This window comes from Athene noctua, chromosome Z (assembly GCF_965140245.1).
Source record: "Athene noctua chromosome Z, bAthNoc1.hap1.1, whole genome shotgun sequence".
Classification (NCBI taxonomy): Eukaryota; Metazoa; Chordata; class Aves; order Strigiformes; family Strigidae; genus Athene; species Athene noctua.
In genome coordinates this window covers 26781827-26802519 of record NC_134077.1, presented here as the reverse complement: position 1 = coordinate 26802519, position 20693 = coordinate 26781827, and the positions used below count along the sequence as shown (strand labels likewise).

General features: G+C 39.5%; 1 protein-coding gene across 4 annotated transcripts in view; it reads right to left on the bottom strand.

Annotated features, from left to right (window-relative positions):
* Positions 1-20065, bottom strand: part of AP3B1 (adaptor related protein complex 3 subunit beta 1) — a 157913-nt gene extending 137848 nt beyond the window's left edge. For 3 of the 4 annotated variants that reach the window (XR_012635523.1, XM_074932049.1, XM_074932048.1), the window contains exons 1-3: positions 19850-20065; positions 7674-7749; positions 1563-1637 (exon numbers count right to left, since the gene is read on the bottom strand). Coding sequence is in view for 3 of the 4 variants with exons in the window: in XM_074932049.1 (XP_074788150.1) it covers positions 1563-1637; positions 7674-7749; positions 19850-19980 (282 nt within the window). In the remaining variant the exon portion in view is untranslated. Of the gene's footprint in view, positions 1-1562; positions 1638-7673; positions 7750-10534; positions 10587-19849 lie in introns of those variants that run through there. The other variant, XM_074932047.1, reaches the window with a different exon arrangement.
* Positions 20066-20693: the final 628 nt, after the last annotated feature.

The following is a 20693-nucleotide window of genomic DNA, read 5'->3' as shown; positions in this document are numbered from 1 at the left end:
ATTGATGCTTATTGGTCACTATGTGGCCTGGAACTACAAACTTACAGATGTTACTTTCATCCAAATCTCATTTTTCAAGTGAAATATAACTCTGACATCTCTGCACTAGAGCTGAGAGCATATGTACAGTTGGTAATGAGCATTAAAGCAATATTTTCTTTATAAAACCTGTTTGTACAACTTTCTAATGCAGATGCTGCTTTAGATTCCCTCAAGGCACACAGTAAGCCTGTGAATTTAAACTGAGAGTTGAACACAATCTCCATCTTTTTAACTTCCTGGAAATTTTTCCCTAGACCAAGATGGGTTTTTTTGCTTGCTTTCTTATGAGGGAAAAAAAAAAAAAAGATATGGAAGCACGATACTCCGTGTGTCCAACACCCAAAACTGGGGAAGGGGCTGACACATATGCTGCTAAAATGACATGGATGGCAAACAGCCTGAAAGGAAAACTTATATTTCTGCTATTGTTTTTATCTATGGAAATCCTGGGAACAATTATTAAACATGTTATTTTTTAATTAAGTCACATAGTTTAGTGAAAGTTGAATAAATTTAGCCAAGCAATTTATCTCAAGAAATTAACTCCTATCACAGATTATTCTGACTCAGGTTCTTGATCAGCTGCTTTTACAGGAAGTTTATAATATTCTTGTCTGCCCCTTCATATACTCCTTTCATACAAAATAAATTAATAAGGTGTTATTCCTAAAATGCATGTATGACTTTGTTTTAAAGTCTCCATGCCTTGCGAAATATAAAAATAACCCAAAAATTTGAGATTACACTGTGTATTAGCAAAAATGTCTTCTCTGGTCAAGATGGGACCTATCTATCCTCCCCCTAAAGAGTCACATCTCTCCAAAAAAGAGTCTGAGATTTGAAAGCTACTTTTCTGTAATCTTCCGGAATTACAGACATTAACATTAATAAAGCATTAAACAAATTCTCTCAATTAAATTACCAAAAGAACCAACATTTAAGTATTGGGGGAAAAAAAAAAAAAAAAAAGATTTTAAATAAACAAAATGTGATATTACTAATGGAGTGTAACAATGAATTCATACAAAGACTTGTTGAACTGAGTTAAAGTGATTTCACACTGCAATCCTAACGCTGAGAAATTTCTTTTATAAATATACTACATGATTGGAATGGTAAAAACTTTTTTATCCAATCCTTACTTTGGCCTTGATCTGAAATACAAGTGTTCAAATACAATGTAGTATGATCCATACTCAGTCTTTGCAAACAGCACCACACTTTAAACAGGCTGTAGTACCTTTTCTCAGAATTACCACGACACACTTCCAGAAGCTTTCTCTAATCAATCGATTTTTTAAAAAATGGAAATAGTTATTATTCCTCTCTCCAAATCACCCAGTAGGTTTCCTTTATTTACACATTAAACTACTACTACAATGCTCTCATTGAAATTAAACTCCAAGAAATTTTATTAAAAAACCTACAGATTTTGTTTTATCCTGAAGTCAGATACAATTAGATTATATTGTCATAAACATATCTTCCATAAGAGTATACTTAATGAGCTATAGGAATACCTCGATATTTTTACTTGCAACATTCTTCACAACAGCAGGAAACAGCTCAGAAGCATTTTTCCCCTTTGCAATCATCTGAAAAAAAAAAAGGGGGGGGGTGGATCTTAGTAATGTAATAATATAATTTATTAGGGTGGGGTTTTTTGGTTGGTTTTTTTTGGCTCTTTGTTTTTTTTTAAAAAGAGATAGATATTTATTCCAGATCTGTATTTCAAACCCGATTTCTATGAAGTTGAGGATAAATGAGATTAACTGTTGCACTGTATGAGGAAAATGAGTTTAACTATTAGACTTTACAGGACACTATTTATACAACTAAACTCCTGAGTGCTGGATGGTTACAAGTTTGGGAAGTGGAATCAATGAACTGGACTTCACCTTATGAGACTACAAATCATTTCCACTGCTTTAAAAACTACTTAAAACAATGATCTTGGTAACCTGAAAAGCTTTACAGAATTACAGCTTTCAGGAGCTGTTAACCTAAAAAAAAAAAAAAAAAAAAAAAAAAAAATCAAACCAAAAAGCAATGACAAAAAAACATTAGAAAAGTTATACAAGTTAAAGTCCTCTTCCTTTTCCCTGGAACAATCTTGATATACAACAAAACTAAGGAGAAATAAAAAGAAAAAACAACATAGCACCTTAAAAATAAAGCAGGGTTATTTCCATAGCAAGTTAAACACACAAGCTTTTAAAGTATTTATACAGAACAAAAAAACAAGATAAAAGCAAGATCAGTCAACCCACTGTGATTTTATTTTTAAAAAGGAATAAAGTTTTCCTATTTGATCTCAGAGAAATCTGAAACTAGGGCATACAGTAAGCAATAAAATTGTCTCAATAAAAAGCACAAACAACAAAACCCCAGTTTAGCTTCTGTCCTTGTATGAACAGATTAATGAAGAATTTATTTATAAGAAACATTTTATTATCTATTTGTAAGTTACATTTACAGTAACATTTATTTATAGGAAAAAAGAAATATATTAGAAAGAATAAAGTACTTCAGTATACACTAGAACTGCACAATTCTCTTATTTCTTAGATCTAATTCTCACAGAATGTCTGCCAGTTCTTCACGTCCAAGCTGCAAATCCTGGAATTTCATGAATCATGGAATGGTTTGGGTTGGAAGGGATCATCTATTTGAAAGATCATCTAGTTCCAGTCCCCCTGCCATGGGCAGGGACACCTTCCACTAGACCAGGTTGCTCAAAGCCCCATCAAACCTGGCCTAGAACACTGCCAGGTAAGGGGTATCCACAGCTTCTCTGGGCAGCCTCTTCCAGTATCTCACCACCCTCACAGGAAAGAATTTATTCCTGATATCTAACCTAAATCTACCCTCTTTCAGTTTAAAAGCATTACGTATAATCCTATTATTATACTCCCTGATAAAGAGTCCCAATCCCATCTTTCCTGTAGGCCCCTCTTCAGTGCTGGAAGGCTGCTATACTGTCTTGCCACAGCCTTCTCTTCTCCAGGCTGAACAACCCCAACTCTCTCAGCCTGTCCTCATAGGAGAGGTGCTCCAGACCCCTGATCATCCTTGTGGCCTCCCCTGGACCCACTCAAGCAGGTCCATGTCTTTCTTATGTTGGGGGCCCCAGAGCTGGACACAGTACTCCAGGTGGGGTCTCATGAAAGCAGACTAGAGGGGGAGAATCCCCTCCCTCAACCTGCTGGCCACACTTCTCTTGATGCAGCCCAGGATGCAGTTGGCTTTCTGGGCTGTCAGTGCACACTGACAGCGCATGTCCAGCTTTTTATCCACCAATACCCCCAAGTCCTTCTCCGCAGGGCTGCTCTCAATCCACTCACCGCCCAGCCTGTATTTATGCTTGAGATTGCCTCAACCCATGTGCAGGACCTTGCACTTGGCCTTGTTGAACTTCATAAGGTTTGCACGGGCCCACCTCTCAAGCCTGTCCCTCTGAATGCCATCCTGCTGGGGAAGGCAGCAGGCCTGACGAATGCCTGACACCATCCCTTCCCTACAGCATGTCAACTGCACCACACAGCTGGGTGTTGTCAGCAAACTTGCTGAGGGTGCACTCAATGAACACATGATATCAAGTTACGGTGCTGCTGAATACAGACACAGAGCACCCCCAGCTATGGTCAAGGGCAGAATCCAGTCAGCTAAACATCAAGCTAATCAGAAAGGACAAGAACTCATTAAGACAAGCAAATATGCAGGAATCCAATGAGTTTTGTGACTGCTGTTACTGCTCTTCATCTCGCATTCCCACCATTACTCAACACTATACAGCTGATTAAACTTCATACTCATAACTCACAGGTCTGTTTGTGTATTTCACTGATAAAACATATTTAAGGCATAAAGAACTAAGACCTCATGCAACAAAAGCAAGAAAATGCAAAACCACATTCTGAGGTTAGAAGAAAAATGCTAGAAGGAGGTAGTTGTAGTTCAAATTATTACTGAGTGAGCCTTTCAAAAGAGTTTAGGAACAGCTGACATTTGAACTTAGCCAACTTAACATCGTTATCTCTTGCAGCTATATTAAAGCACAGGAAGCAACAAACTAAGAAGCAAGCGCACTGTATGATTTTCAAGGGGTTTTAACTAAGAATCTAATTTAAATCCCTGTTGTCAGGACTGGGAGTGGGGGCTGTCTTCCATAAATGGCAGATTCAGAACAACCAGAATCACATAGAACTTAGTAGCAAGATGCACTACAAAGAAGTATCACAGAATAAAATATTATCAATCATCTCATCTTGATGCAACAGAAGTTATGTAATTAAAAAATAGGGATGATCCTTAGACTTCCCTGATAGGTTGTAATGGTATGACTCTATGCATTACTTGCAGTATTTAACTGATCAACCATAATAGCTCCAGCGTACCATGTAAATATGTATTTAGGGTCTTTTAAAAGAGTGTATTTTGACTCATTAAATCATAACGATTAGTGTAAATCCTCCTTTGCCCACGGATCATTAACCTGAAAGAAAATAATGGTTCTTTCCAAGACTAAGGTCTATCATGTCATTTTTCTTGCTGTGCCTAGATATTCTCCAATTGTTTTGTCTTCTATACCTGGCATTCCTGCACAGACAGAAACTTTTATTCTACCGCAAGTGCTATGTAATGTCAGGGTGTATTGAACTGGTTTTTTAATGAGACACACACAGACACGTATATCATTCTCTGTGGGAAATCCGGCATGTGAATTTGGTTCCTAAATTTCCACTCTGAAATCTTCAGGAGTGAAATTCCACTGAGACTTTTTTCCCAGATAAGAAGTCCAGACAGGCTTCAACACCTGGTAACAAGAATATTGCGGTTGTTGTAATATCAGTGTACGTTTTGAAAGAATTATCAGCTATTGTCCTTTCACACATATAGTAAAATAAACTTGGTTCTGTATACACTTTGAATTTATTTCTAGACCAGCACTGCTACTTGTAATCTTCCATAGATTGTAATTATTTTATGGCATGCATGTAAAGAAGAAACATGAAAAATAACATACTGACTGAAAAAAAAAGACGTCATTGATCATTAAAATCACATATATGTATTTTAGCTGAAGATATGCTTAGTCACCTTCATGTAAGAGGAGTTGAAAGATCAAAACTCCTATGCTTAAAATTACATTAAAAGGCAGTCTGCAAGGCAGATTTAGTTATTTGTAATGACTCTCCTTCTCCCCAGCAGACAGCTCAAACACCACCTTAAAGGAGGAAGAAGCAGCAAAAGGAGCCATAAGCAGTGTTCTCCTGGTACTTTTCCATTACACCTATATGGACAAATAAAGGTTCAGCCTCTTGAAGTCTACGAAAAGAATAAGAAAACTGTTGGAAAATCCCCTACCTAAAATTAGTGAAAATGAGCATTCCAGTGAGACATGTTAAACAATATTCTGACAACAGAGTTCCTTTTTCCTTTAATAATAAGGCTAGAGGAAGCCTTTCATCTCTGGAAAACAAACCTCATCCCCAAGAACTCTCTGAATGTAAGCACGCAACTAGTAACATAAAAGCACCTTTGTGCCAAGCAAGAACATTATCACCAATGCACAACTAGAAGACCTTGTAGCAAAGTTCCAGTCCTGGCCTGTAAAGCTCATTGTTTCAGTTCATTATGTGAACCGGAGGTTGATATCAGGTGTTTGTTAGGAAACACATTTTAAACACAGGGTAACAGCAAACACCTTACAAATAAGGAAGAGGCTGAAAACCAAGGATCCAGTAGTTCAAACAACTCACTTGCAGTCAAGTAATAGTCAACCTTACAAGCTAGAAGGCTGCTTCTGCTTCAAGTAAGAAGCAGCAGTTGAGCAAGGGAAAAACATCCAAGAAACAGAAGGTGCCTGGTGCCATCTGGAAATTAGTGCTCTTCCAGTGTTGCACAGGGCTTGAGAAACCAAGGACTGGGAACTTACAAAAGGACAAAAATCTGGAATTGGGAAATGGGGGAGCAGAAGAAAGAATGTGCTCAATGCACTTCTGCCTTCCCTTGCTGAGGACCTGTTGAGCCTGATCACCTCAGCCTAAGACCATCAAGGACCACAGCTATCAGTGCTAACTACATGTCTCCAGCTTCATGGTATCACACTTCTAGGAAATTAAAGAAAGAGTTGTTAAGAACTGCTTTGAATATGTAGCAGCAGCAGGTATTTGAGTGCATTTGCTAATTGTATGCTCATTTACAATAAGAGCATTGTTTGTAGGAAAAAAAAAAAGAAAAAAAATCAATTTAGTAAAGCATTGGTTTAAAATATAAAGCTGACCCAATCTAACAATTTCTAATTCCTCTATATACATGAAGGACACAGATGCAAACACTGAGGTCAATGGAAGAAAGGTGGAAGAAAAGAGGGAGATGTGACAGAGCAGAGAACCCCCATGTATCCTGTGGTGAGAGGGCAGGGCCACCCTCTCTGCTACCCATGGAGGTCACTGAAGAACCAGAGATTTGCCTATGGAGGACACCGGGACTCTGTGGGAAGAAGCAGCCCCTGCTGTTGCAGTTCAGCGCTGGGAGGACTGCAACATGTGGAGGTGACCCATCCCGTAGGGAGGACTCATGGTGGGGAGAATTTGTGGAGGACTGTCTCCCATGAGAGGGACATGGAGAGCAAGGGGAAGAATGCAGAAGAGTGCTTCCCCCCGGCTTGGAGGAAGAAGTGGCAAGACTGACTGCACACACACACACTCCACCCCCCCACACCCCACCCCACCCCACCCCCGTTCCCTGCCCCTGTGCTGCTGGAGGAGGAGGTAGAGATATCGGGAACAATGCTGAGCCTGGGAAGAAGGAATAGGCAAGAGGAGATGTTTTATGATATGACAATACTTCTCACTGTCCCATTCTGCCTGTTCAGTGTTGGTTTTGTTAGTGTTTGAACTAAAGTGATGTGCTTTTTTTCTTCCCCTAATAAGCCTTTTACTTGTGACCATAATGGGGGAGCCACCCCTTCCTGTCCTTATCTTGATTCCTAAGCCTTCTGATTCATTTTCTCCTTTCCAGCACTGTGGGGGAAGGGGTGAGGAAATGGCTGCGTGGTGCTTAGTTGCCTTCGGGGCTCAAATCAGGACATCTTCTAATACTTTTAAGAAGAAATAAAGGGGCTTTACCAACTTCATGATGTTTAGTTTATGGACTATACACACACAACAGCGTTAAACACTATTTAATCACCTCTGTGGGTACACAGCCTGAAATAGTCAAATATATATGCAGCATGCTCAATTAAAAAAATCCTTTTACTATATTTACCTTTTTAGATTGTAAATGTAATTTGTCATTTTACTCCTGCAAATTTACGTTGTTTCCTGTTTGCTGAATTAACACAGCAATTGAAGTTTCTCTGCAGAACCATTTCGTATTTAAGATCCCACCTCCCTACTGAAACTAGTTATTTACAGGCATATTGGCACTGTTACATAAATATTTTAAAAGTCTATGACGTATAGATTTTGATGTAGCAATTTCTACACAAAATTCCAAATTAAAGACTTCACAGCAGTTTTTAAACACCATTTAGATTCAAATGCTGTCTTGTTACAGGATCTGTAAAGCAAAACCAGTATTCACATCCAATAAATAAAAATAATAATAAAAAATACACATACCCCAACAATCCTTTTCATAGCATCCAGCTTTGCAGAATCTTTACTGCTTTCCAACATCTGCTTCAGGTCTTCATTTCTATGGTAAAAACACAGTAAAGCATCAATTAGAAAAAGTGAAAAATAAAACTACTATACCATTTTTATATTCTGGCATCAATTCAGCAACTTAAGGTGAAGCACTGCTCCTTCTTGCCCACTTTTAAATTGTATTTGTTAACATGCTGGCCTAGGATAATGAAGTGTTTATTAAAAGAATCTATCAGATAACAACAATAAAACAATCCCATGAAACTGCTGTTATGTGAACTTTGGCTGGAAAGCTGAAGACCTGAGGCATGGGGAATGTTGGAGAGACAGCCTTGATGTTGTGTGAGCACTGCTCAGCAGTGGTCAAAACTAGTGTCAATTAACACCCTTCTAGCTACCAATACAAAGCAAAGCACTAGGAGGGCTGCCACGAGGAAAATTAACTTTGTCTCAGCCGGACCCGATATATCCACAGAGGATTTCAAAAGTGAATGTGAAACTTAGATATATTCTGATTTATCACTGCCTTCAGAATTTCAGATGGGGAGGAAAAAGAGGTTTAAGTCAAAGCGAGAATTAGTTACAGTGAGACAAAACACTGTCATCCATTCCTTCATAAACCTTTAAATAGAATTTTTCCTATTGCAAGGCACAGAGTCACTCTAATAGAGATTTTCCTCATATTTTCAGGTCCAGTACAGCATCCCATCCATCAGAAATCCACACTGCCCACACACTTCAGTATACAACCACAAAATTAAGAACCACAACCAGAGGGAAAAAAACACCTTTTTTTACTGCAACCCAGATGAAAAACATCCAAAATTCAGGATGCAGATACATGGAACTTCCAACTGAAGTCTAACTCCTTTTTTGAAACCAACTATTTCTTGAACTACAGAAGCAATCTAATATAGATGGTCTGCTGTAAATACTGGCTTCACTCGACAGTTTAATATTTAAGTATTATCTTTAAAACAAAAAAAAGTAGAAGCATTAAATTTTGACTTCTTCAGCACCATTTCCTAAATATCACTAGGAACACCTTACTTCTTTCTGCATCACACTCAAAGGTTTTGATTTTTTTTTTTCCAGTTACTCCTGGAAGTGTTCAAAGAACTATATCATCAGTCTTCTATTGCTACATTTATTTAGCCATTTGCTTCAGTCCTTTGAATTGTACTTCCCATTCAACTTTGTTCGGTGGTTTTGCATACTATTGAGATCAGTTTAATACGTCTATAGATGGCTACCTTCTCCATGGCCAGTGGTAACATTCAGTGGACTTCTTGTAACACCACTCCAATTGACATATCTCTTAAAAATAACTAATGCTGCCATTTCACAGATCTTTTCCTACTGCCTTCCTCCAAACTCCCTGCTATAAAGGCACAACCTCCCTCCACATTAAGCTCTTTGGTTTTCTAATTTCACTTCAAGCATGCCTGTGTTCACCTCTATATCCTCACACTCCTTATGGCCACTCCAAATTTTCCCCTCAGCTCTATATCCTTATTTTTGATATCAGAAATCAAATATTTGTTGGTTTAGGGTTGTACCTAAAATACATTCCATAAATTGCTTTTTTTACCTTTTAATCTCTGTGTATAGTTCCACTTGTAATTAACTCTTTAGGAAGGCTAGCTTGATTTAACTTTTGTGAGCTCTCTTTATTCCCATCATTCTTGGCCACAGAAACCGCTCATTTTGCTGATCATTCCTGTCCTCCTATCCCTCATATGATATCACAGGATACTAAGTATCAGTTCCTTTAGATCAGCTTGAAGCACCTTGCCTGACACTTTGCTCTAGTTGGATACAAAATTTCCAAGACTTCTAATTCCTTCTGCTTAAGTCTTAATCCTTACCTTTTAAGCTTAGCTTGTGAAAGCATCTATATGGCACAGTTATCAAAGTTACACAGCAGAAGACTGGACTTAATTTAGAAAGTTGCTTTTAGTCTGATGCTTCTGCTTCCAGTTTCCTAGTGCTATTTCACATAATTATGCACAAATTGAGAAAGACATCAGTAAAAGCTAAAGTACAAGGTACTATTACTAAATTGTGATCATCTAATTCTCATATAATTGGTAGAAGGATGATCTGGTTCCTTGGCACAACCAACAAAGCAACTACTTTTCAAAAAAATGAGTATTTGACTAAAGAATCAACAAGTGTTGCATGAATAAGACACTGTAGCAACTGCTTAAGATTCAAGACTAGGAATATATCTACATAATTAAAAATGAACAAAAAACCCATAAAAAATAAAAATATGTCAATAAAATCTGAAAGTAAGCAGAAAATGAGAAAATAATAATGTGAACTTGAGGATCAAGTAGCAAAAACACGGGAAGTCACAAAGCACAAGATCTGAGTACATGCTGAAGACTATCTCCCAGAATTTGGGAATGACAAAAGCAGGCAGTAATCACAGGACGAGTATGAGTTACCAGTGTAACAAATACAAAGAAAAAAGGCAAAAGGTGAATTTAAGATGTGAAGACAAAAGAGAGAAGTATTTAATGATAAAATGTACTTCTAACTGCTTATAGAAAATATTCTATCATACATTTCAAATTAAACCATTTTGAAATGTAATCACAGAAGATATAAACGAGAGATATTAAGACATGAAGACCTGGTTACAGCCAGCTTTGCTTTCCTAAGAGAAAAGCAGCAGGAAGTGAAAAAAAAAAAAAAAAAAGAAAAGAAAAAACCCCACAAGTTCTTGATGAAACCATGAGGAAATTAATTGCTACATGAACTGATGGGGTTTTTTTAATCTTTTCTAATAAATTATAATCCAGGATTAGCAAGTATTAGATACTTACAGAGTAAAGTATTGCTCCATATATTCATATGAATCACCAGCAGCAAGCCTTTTTTCTTCTACAGTTAGATGTGGTTTCAGTGTAACCTCAAAGTTTTGCCCTTTAAGAGCAGATTTAATAGTGCAAGACACCTCAATTATTTTACCCAGCATTGCAGAATTCTGTTCCATTCTTTTAAGTACAGTATTTTTTAAAAAAAAAAAAAAAAGATGACTGCCCTCAACCAAGTTTGCCTGAGGAGACTGAGGTCTCCTCAGGAAAAAAAGAAAAGTAACAGGATACCCACTCCCTTGCTGTTCTAGAAACAAATATCCTACACAGATTTCAAAGGTCACTTCCCTCCAAAAACAACTCTTATCAGCAGCCTCAATGAACAATGGAAAAGACAAATGCATTTCAGTCTTTCATAATATAGCTTATTGCATAATACAAAAATATTTTAAGCTTCCAAGCATTAAGACGATTTAAGGGAATTTCAATCCTTAAGCAAAATCCCTCAAAACAGAAAGCATAAATGCAAGCCTCCCACTGCCGTTCATGTTTCTACACTCATGATTTATTCTGAAGTGACAATTCTTCAGTACACAATGTTAGACAAATAATTTCTTTATCATTTATGTCCACCTGCCAGGAGCTCAGGAAAATGCAAGCAACCTCCAAGCTGCATCAACATCTTTGCCTCTCCTTGTTAAAGCTTCTAGAGTAATTCTAGCCTTACAGGGTTAGGTACGTATTACAGAGGGCTGAAAAATAAGCATTATTACTTCAGCAGCAAAACCAGGTTTAAAGAAGACTAGTCTGACAGTTAACAAAAATAAGGACCTATATAAATGAAGCAAGACAGTAATGGTCCCAACAACAGTAGGTACACAAAACTCTTACATTTGTAAGAGTAAATACATTGTCGCTGAGCCCATTTTCTCTAACAGTAAGAAGTGAAATAGCTTTCTGAGGGGAGAAAAAGGAAAATGAAAAAGACTCCCACCTGTCTGCCCACTGCCATATCCAGGATGTGTAACAAGATTTGCCTGAGTTCCTGAGCTGTAATCTAGTGTCTTAACTTCTATATAATATGGTCCCACTGTTCTAAAAAGTTAAAAGCACTGGTATGGACTATAATTAGAAATATTATACCCATATACAACATGAACAGGTCATGAAATACAATTTTTATTATTTGCATAGCATTTACTATTACTAGACATTTTAGTATTACTAGACAATTACTAATATATTAAGGAATCAGTACTCAGATGCCTTTGTAATCTTTACTACCCCAAGCTTCTATTCCTCAATGTAAGAATTTGAAAGCTAGTGAGTGTAAGTTAAGAATGCAAATTCATTGCCTAACTTTACTTTTTTTATGCCAGAAAGGACCCTGACTCTCCATGCTGATTATGGCCAACAGCAACTAAAGAACAACGCTGAGTATGCCCTACTCTTGTTATCACACACTTGATCACTAAAACCGGCATCTTGCTTAGATTAAGACTAGAATTTCAGATACTGTTGAGCAACATTACCCACTTCTACAGAAAACAAAAGAGGGTATGCGAAACTGTACATCACTGAGGTTTAAACCAGATACGTCAGTGATAAATCCGGGCCTGTGTTGCTTTGTCTTCTTGTAGCAACTATCACAAACCTTTAATTGCAATGAAGTACTAATCCATAAAATATGGCATATCATTTGCCATTGCACCTACAAATTCTGAAAAACTGTTAAGAGAACATTTACTCCACCCTGATAAGATATACCTCCTATTCTTTTTAGCCACACGTATGACGCAACCCATAAATTGTCAGCATTCGCTACAGTTCTAATATACCCAGCTACTGAAAGAAGTCACCAATGAGGCTTTCTTTGTCAAAAGCAGTATCAAAGTATCAAAAAAATATCGTAAGTATCAAAACTGCAACTGAAGCCCAGCTGGCAATGCAGCAATAATTCTTTAGCTACAAAATCTTTATTCCTGGAAGTTTATCAGCCTGTTTTATAAAATAAGAATTTAATTATAATTTGCCATGCCATCTGTATGCCTAAAAATCTGGGTATGGTTTTAAACACCTCTAAGAAAGGGGAAGGAATTTTAAACAAATAAACTCGTGGCAAGACAAAGGCTCTTCATATATGAGAACAGCACTGTGTTACTGCAAGATCAGATACAGGAAATGGCAAACAAACCCACACAAGGGAGAAAACAAGCTTCAACAGTTCTGATATTATGGAACCACCTATTATGGAACAAGAACAGAAGTTGGAAAATTCGCATTTGACAGTTTTAATAATGCACTTCTTGTTTTAAGTTCTCCATCCCCTGTACGCCTTCAGTCACATGGTATCAACTGCATTGTTCTTGCATTCAAAGTCTTTAGGAGACTTCAGTCTCCATGACATACTTTTAACCACAGCATACTAAGATTTTTTTTTTTTTTGCCTGCAGCACAGCAGAATGTTCCAATATGAAGTCTGAAACACAGTAAATGTTACCAGGTTTGAAGCAGAAAATCCACACTTAACAGAGCAGCTCTATCTCTGCTCTTGGCACCTGAGCAGTAATGAAGCCCTATGGAAGGCCCTGTATCCACCCTCTCAAATTAAAAATAAATAAATAAAATCTAAAATCAGGGTTTTTTTACAGTTTACTGGCACTGCAAAATCCTTAAAATAAATTGGCTTATTCTAGCTCAGGCTATTGTGCAAACTCTAAACAAGTTTAACACTTAAAGAGGAACTGTAAATTGATTTCAGAGCCACATAACATGGAAGCTAAAACGGCACTAAGTACATGTTGCAATTTGCATTTATTTTGTTGATTTGGGACCTTCCTCTAGCACAAAATCAAGAAATCTGAGTTTCAGTCTACACCACACACTGTTTGAATGACATCTTGTGGTGCTATTCAGTATTACCACCCTCTTCCACTGTATATTTTATTGCCAAATCACACCAACATAGAATTCAACCGTTATTTCAAGAGAGACTCAAAACATTTGGCTATGAGTGTATGCCACCACTATACTGTGGTTAAAGAGCAAATGAGATAAGAAATAATTTATTTCCTTTACAGCCACCCCTAATTTTTCAATCTGAAGCACAAGCATACTACCCAAAAAGCAAACTTAATAGTTTTAAAGGATAGACAGCAGAGGTGAGGTAAACCAGGGTAACTATAATATCCTGCAAGAGCCACAGAAAAGATGACCAGTTACAGTCTGACCAGCGACGTAATTTAACTCATTTAATGATTGCTTTGTCACTTTATTTCTGAAAGCCCTTGCCATCTGGATGGTTTAAGTATAGTCTCATCCTTCCCAGTGAGGAAACACACAGAGAAGTGTAAAGTCAAAACTGAATAAACCATCTTCCCAGTTCCCCGTCATGAAACTTAATACCTGAACAATGCTAGAGCAACTCAGCGCATAAACACCTGTAACTCACTGCTACCACCATCATCAATGCACCTACACTTCAAAAGCTCTAACCAGATAGCAACTAGTATGACAAAGCAGTTTGAAACACTTTCTGAAGAGTATTATGATTTAATCTATCTGTTGTCAGTAGAGTAGATACAGACACTTCACCCCACAACAAGGAAGGTGGTCTCAAAGGATGGAAAATACAATCTTTCAGTCCTCTTTTCAAAGAGAAAAATTTTCCTTGGTGGCAGAGATCAGTTTCCTGAGGGCTGAAAAAGTCGCATAAGAGGTGGTGTTGCCACTTACATGGTTGTGTCAATTTACAGCCTGTCTTGAGGACAGTGATAAGAATTGGCAAACATCTGCAGATCACTTTGCAGCATTTGATAGTTGTGAAGGAGAATGAGAGGCAGGAAGTTTCCAGCTTTCCTGAAAATGGTGGGAAGAGGTTTCTTTTAAAGATACCACCATAAATGTGGTGCTGTCACTGCCAGAACCTGTAACAGTTTTAGTATATTTACATATATGTCCACAACATTTCAGAAACACTGTTAAAAGAACATTACAGTGCTGTTCATCTTCCAGCAGGTTGCCAAAAAATCCTTACAGGCCAAAAGAATTCTGTTTTTCTCAAAGTAAGAAAACTACTGCACGGTAGCATAGACAATAGGCTTCAGAAAAAACAGATCAAAGAAAATCTGGAATTCCTTGAATCAGCCTTATAATAGTGTTAGAGAAATGCATTTTTAATGCCATTCAGGACACAAATCAGAGCAAGCACTTAAGGCAAATATATGACAACATAAATATGCAGAAACCACAGTGAAGACCTTAAAACTATGAGACTTGCCTTTCTGAGGAAATAAAAAACCCCTCAAAAACTTTTTAATGACTGTTACAGGGAATCACAGTTCATTGCTCGCATCCTCATAATGCATCAAATGCACAGCACTAAGAATACATTCATTGTGTGCCACTCCCCATTAGATCTGACCAATTTCAGCTGGAGAAGTGCTCTGCAATGATATGCCCATGTTTGTACACTGCATTTAGTTCCTATCCTGGTACTGACTACAGGGTTCAGATTTTAGCTTGTAGAGTCATCAGTTCATCCAAACCATTCATCTTTGCTGGCTTGTACATCCTACCGAAACCAGCATACCACCATATTAGTGGGCATAGCGCCATATAACAGATGGAGAAAGAAAGTAACTATGCCAATGAGCTAACGGATGCATCAAGTTTGAATATTAGAGCTGGAATTTTCTCCAAGAATTTCACAAATAGCAGTCTATGTGCATGCTTCCTATGACTGTTAACAGGATATGCCAAGTCAAAACTAGATCAATTTAAGACTCCAAGAACATCTCTGGCAGCTGTTGAAAGTAAGCTTTTAGCTCTGATGAAGTTGGAAAAGTCTCCTGCACAGAGAATTGTGGAATGAGTATCTTAATGAAATCACCACCTTAGATCTCTCTGCAAAACAGGCTTGCAAATCTCAGGAAAAAAAAAAAAAAAAAAAAAGGGTTTGCAGTCCTGCCGAGTTTTCTGATGAATAGCTCAACAGAATGTATAAGCCAGACCTGCAGGAAAAAAAGCCTAATAAATTACAAATGTATTTTGCTTGGCAGGAATACAGTTTAAAGATGCAAATCAGTAAAGTTGAAAATGCAGGTTATAAATTTTGCCATCTGCTTCAATACTGTATTTATCAATTGGTATCTACTGACGTTACTCATGTGGCTCACCTGTAAGTTTTTACGTTTGGTTTAGATACAGCAATAAGTGAAACTGTATCACTTCCAAGAACCAAACATTATTATATTTTAATATTACATGGAGGTAAATTTTGTTTAAAATGCACTTAATAGAGATGAAAATCCTCTGTCCACCTGTGATTAACTGTAGGCAGTAATAGCTGCATCCTAATGTATACAGTTAACATAGATTCTGTTATTAATTATCTTTCCAGGTTTTCTTAAAAGTTGGAAGGTTGTTAGACTTTTCATCCATCTACACAGAGCAACAGTACATAGTGTAACTATAAAAATATCCTATTAACTTAGGTGATGTGCATCAAATGGTATGTTTCTACACTATACAGATAATTTTAACAGTCTTCCTCACAGGCAATGCTTATTTCATGGATTCCAACAATCTAGACCATGGAGAAATAGCTCCAGGTCCAGCTCAGGCTGCATTCAGCTTGCCCGTAAGATTTACATGACCACTTTTCTGCTGAAAATTCCTGTTAGGAGCAAAGACTTGTCTGCAGACCATTCCATTATTCTGGTGGCCCACAACCTGATCCTTTCCCTTCTTTTTCAAACATGTGGGGCATGTGAAGGGTGTACATCTGGAACACCTAGAACACAGCCTGTTCACAGACAAGTATCAGACCACCTACCTGGACACACAAATAAATTCCTAAAATAGCTGTATAAAGTAATACCATAAATGTCAGCTCCTGTGACAAGCCTGGAGGAAGGAGAGGGAAAGAAGAACAGGCGTCTTCAGCCATACAATGGGACTCGTTCCACAGAAGAGGATTTAGACTGACTCATCTTGGGTACGTACGGTCTTTTAATTACTCAGTTATTGAGATATTTAACAGAACGAACACAAAGTCTGCATCGTCTGAATACGAGATCCACCTCTGACATATCTGAGGCGATTTAACTAACCAAAAAGCTTTTTAAAAGCAATACATAATAAACAGGCAAGTTATATTTGCCTCTTTAGTCAGGATTCAATATGCGGAGTCTCATATATTTGTTGTGAAATCTCTTATTCAAGAACAGTTTCAGTTTAGTCAAAATGGTAAGAAAACAGCTTCTTAGGTACATGTTGTACTTAGTAATAATTTATAGAATAGAGTTTAGAAAAAATCTCCTCCTTTCCCCACTTCCTTTGTTCTGAACATTTACACAGTTACTTGGTAGAAGTAAACCAAAGTTGTATTTTTACTTTTTTTTTTTTTTTTTTTTCCCACTGCACTGGATACATATATTAACTAATGAGAAACATGTTATTTGCAATTTGTTTGTATTATGATGTGTATTTCAATGATTATTTCATAGTTATTGATCTAACAGTCAAACTTTCCACTTATATTTCTCACCATAATAAAAGTTTTGAGGCACTAAGATATTTTCAATACTGATAACATGTGTCTCAATGAAACCAAAACACTAACATGTTGAGAAAATACTGTGTTCATTAACTGAAGATTCTATTTCTAACTGAAAGTTAATGAATAAATCACATAATTGCTAAAGGTAAAAAAGGCAGTTTTAGCAGGAGAGTAAGACACGTGGGCTTTTGACACCAAGAGATGCTCAGAACTTTTAGATAAGCACTTCACCTGAGTACCTCTATTGAAATGCTAAAAGCAAAAGAGTTAGGACAAATAATTTACATTAGGTAAAATTCAGACCAGATTTTAAGTCTACTGATACTCCTTTGTGCCCCTGTTTGCAACTTGTCATAAGCCATTCTATCTAACAAATGCTTCAAGACTGAAGACAGCCTATCCTAATAAATTATTTATTTCAGAAGCATTTTGGCTTACTTCTTCATGACAAACAGAAGACAGACAACATAAGAAAAAGAGACTGGGATTTTTTTAAAGAAAATGTTTACAGTATAAATGTCAAAATAATACTGTAATCACATGATATTGTTCAGATTAACTGGCAACTGGCAAGTGCAGGCCTCTGGCTGAACAGTTACTGCAGCAACTCTAGGCCATACGTTATACATCTGCCCCTCTGCTGAGGAGGAGTACTTCTTGCATCATCAGTAGGTCTAAGGAAGAATCCCCCTTCCTCTGCAATAAAATATTTACCATGCACTAAAAGACCACAATGATATGCAACATAAGCATATGTAAGATCATATTCAGCAGTGCTGAGTGACAGTCAAGAGAGATCAGCAAACAAACTCTGAAAAGCTGGTAACTGAAAATTTTATTTTCACCATCATAATACACCACTATCCGCAGACGTCAATATGCAAGAGGCAGTCACGTCTTGCACTTCTCTGTACGGCCAGCAGGGAGGGATCAGGTCTGACCAGTTTAAAGAACACAAAGCCAAACCACCAAAAGATACAATGTCCTCCATCCGGGCTACAGTCCCTGTTCTAAGATTTCCATTTCAGCTCTATTACCACAGTGGACTATAAGACATACATGATACACGCTTGATAAATGACTAGTGCATTTTCCAAACAGACTGCAACACAGTCTGCTTTTCTAAAAACCCTCACTTGCAGTCCAGTGGCTTCTTCACACTACAAAAATTTCATAATCTTCCCTGCATGGTGTCTGTTCCTCAACTATCCACAGCTTACCCACACAGGTTTGAATCATGGATAACCTTCTATTTCAACAGGAATGTGTTTGTCAGCTACAAAAGACCACAGAGATTAATGCCTGTTTTCCTTTGGAAGATGGATCTTCTCTCCCCTCCTGTTAAGTGTAAGAACAAGCCTGGGGAAGCAATTAATAAGGCATGCATACATATCACAAGCTATTCTAGTTCTTCCATACTGAAAGACAACCATACGCATATACGCGTACAAGACATCTCAGGACCCCAGAGCTATACTTTCCCCTGACCACTGGGCAGCCACAGGTAGAATCAGTCACTTTAGCTTCTGCATCTGATAAGAGAGCTATACTTCACCTGCAAAACAGTTTGAAGTCTAAGATTAAATGGTTATGTAGAGAATTATGGCCATGACCAATGATCAAGTTACTCCCTCCGTGGAAAGGCAGCAGAAAAACAATGGTTAAGAAACAAAGTGTAAAGTTGTTTCTATGGAAGGGGACAGGAAAAGAGAGTGCAAACAACATAAATCGACTACACCGTACACGTCAGCATAGGGTCATTTATGCTAGAGCAGCAAGAATTTTAACTGGAGCAGAATGAGCGAAGTATTCAGTGGAATAGCAGAGGAAGAGATATGTGACTTGTCTGGCAAACTGAGGAGGCCTATCAGCTTCTGTCTCACAGAGCTAAGCACCAGTGTCAGCAGCTTCACGTTGTGATTTACTTTGGTGTGGCACAAAAATAAACACATCAGTCGAGGTTTCTAAAGCATGGATGCTCTCTTTGTGCAGAACAATCAAACTGAATAAGTGATTGATTTTCTAATGTACCTGAGACCTTAGTTTATGGTGCTTTTTTTATTGGTTGCTCTCAGAATAGATTTCCAATTTGTCATAGGATACAATTCCAGTTTAGCAAACCTCTTGATCCTTACATTTAGACACATATTTTTTTCCTCTCCAATTCACTTTTCCTTTAGATTTGAAAGCCTTTTGTGCTAGTGCACTTCAGCTGGTTTTTCTTCCTCCTCCATTTCCTCATTTTGACTTCTGATTAAGACGCAACACTGTTAACACCCACTTCAAGCTGGCCACCTCGACATAATCAACTACATTTCCAACTACAACTCCCACAAATACTTCGAAGCACTTTTATTTTTTTAAATACATTTGAAGGCAAGATTAAACTAAGGCTAGTGTGGGTAGCTATCAAAATAGAGGAAAAGTAAAAAGCCGTTTTTCAAATAAATCAACAAAGAAAACTTTATAAATCACTCATTCTGCTATGAACACCCTAAAGGCAGGCAAGCGAACTTTTCGACGGAGTCACGAGGTAGCAAAACTGGGCAACCGAGACACCGCTTCCCCGCCACGGCCACCCGGAACTGTCCCTAACCGGGGGGAGCCCCGCGGCCGCCGTCCTCCCGCCGCCGCCGCCGCCCGGCCCCCGAGGGCAGCGTCCCGTCGTCCCAGCGCCGCCCCAACGCCCACGGAACCGGTCACCGCTCACCCGCCCAACAAGCCCGAGCGGCGCGGGGCCCGGCCCGGCCCGGCCCCCTTACTTCTTAGTGTCGCTGCTGAAGAGCCCGAAGGCCGCGGGAGCCGAAGGGGTCGTGGTTGTCGCGGCCTCCTGAGCCAGCTCGGGCGCCGCCTCTCCGCCCTGCTCGCCGTAGCTGAGGCCGTTGCCGGACATGCCGCCGCTCCTCGCCCGCTCCAACAAAGTTACCCGCGGGGAACCAGCCGAGCGCTCCTCCCGGAAGCGGCGGGCACGCGCCAGCACGGCGGGCGGGCGGGTCACGCGGCGGGAGGCGGGGCCCGGCGGCCGGGGCAGAACTCGCCCGGCCCCGCCCGCTGCCGTTGGTAGGGCGGCGCGGCCCGGCGTGACGCGAGACGTGCGCGAGGAGAGGGCAGGGCCCGGCCGCTGCCGCTTCCCTCCGCTGCCGCTTCCCTCCGCTGCCGCTTCCCTCCGCTGCCCGCCCGGCCCCTGGCAGCGCCCGGGCCCGTGCCGGGGTACAGCGGGCATTGCCGCCCGGCGCGGGGAGGAGCCGCGGCGCCCGCAGGAGGCAGACGGTCGCTTCCCCGGCGCGGAGCGCCGCCTCGGGACTGCTGCTGTTCCTAGCCTCGCCTCTTAACGGCCCCGTCCTTCCTCCCCTCCCATCCGGCGGCCCCGCAGGCCCCGAGACCGGGCAAGCGGGACCCGCGGAGGCCGAGCCTCGCTCAGCGTCGCTCTGCGGAGCTCCGGGACAAGCTGTGGCTCCCTGCCTCCTGTCAGCGACGGGCCGCCGCAGTCGGGCTGCGATTGGAGCCCCGGGGCCTGGCTTGCCCTGAGGCAGAGATACTCAGGCTGCTTGGGAAGCAAGCTTTGCTTCCCAGCCCTCCGCTGTGCCTTGGGCTTACAAAGTATGG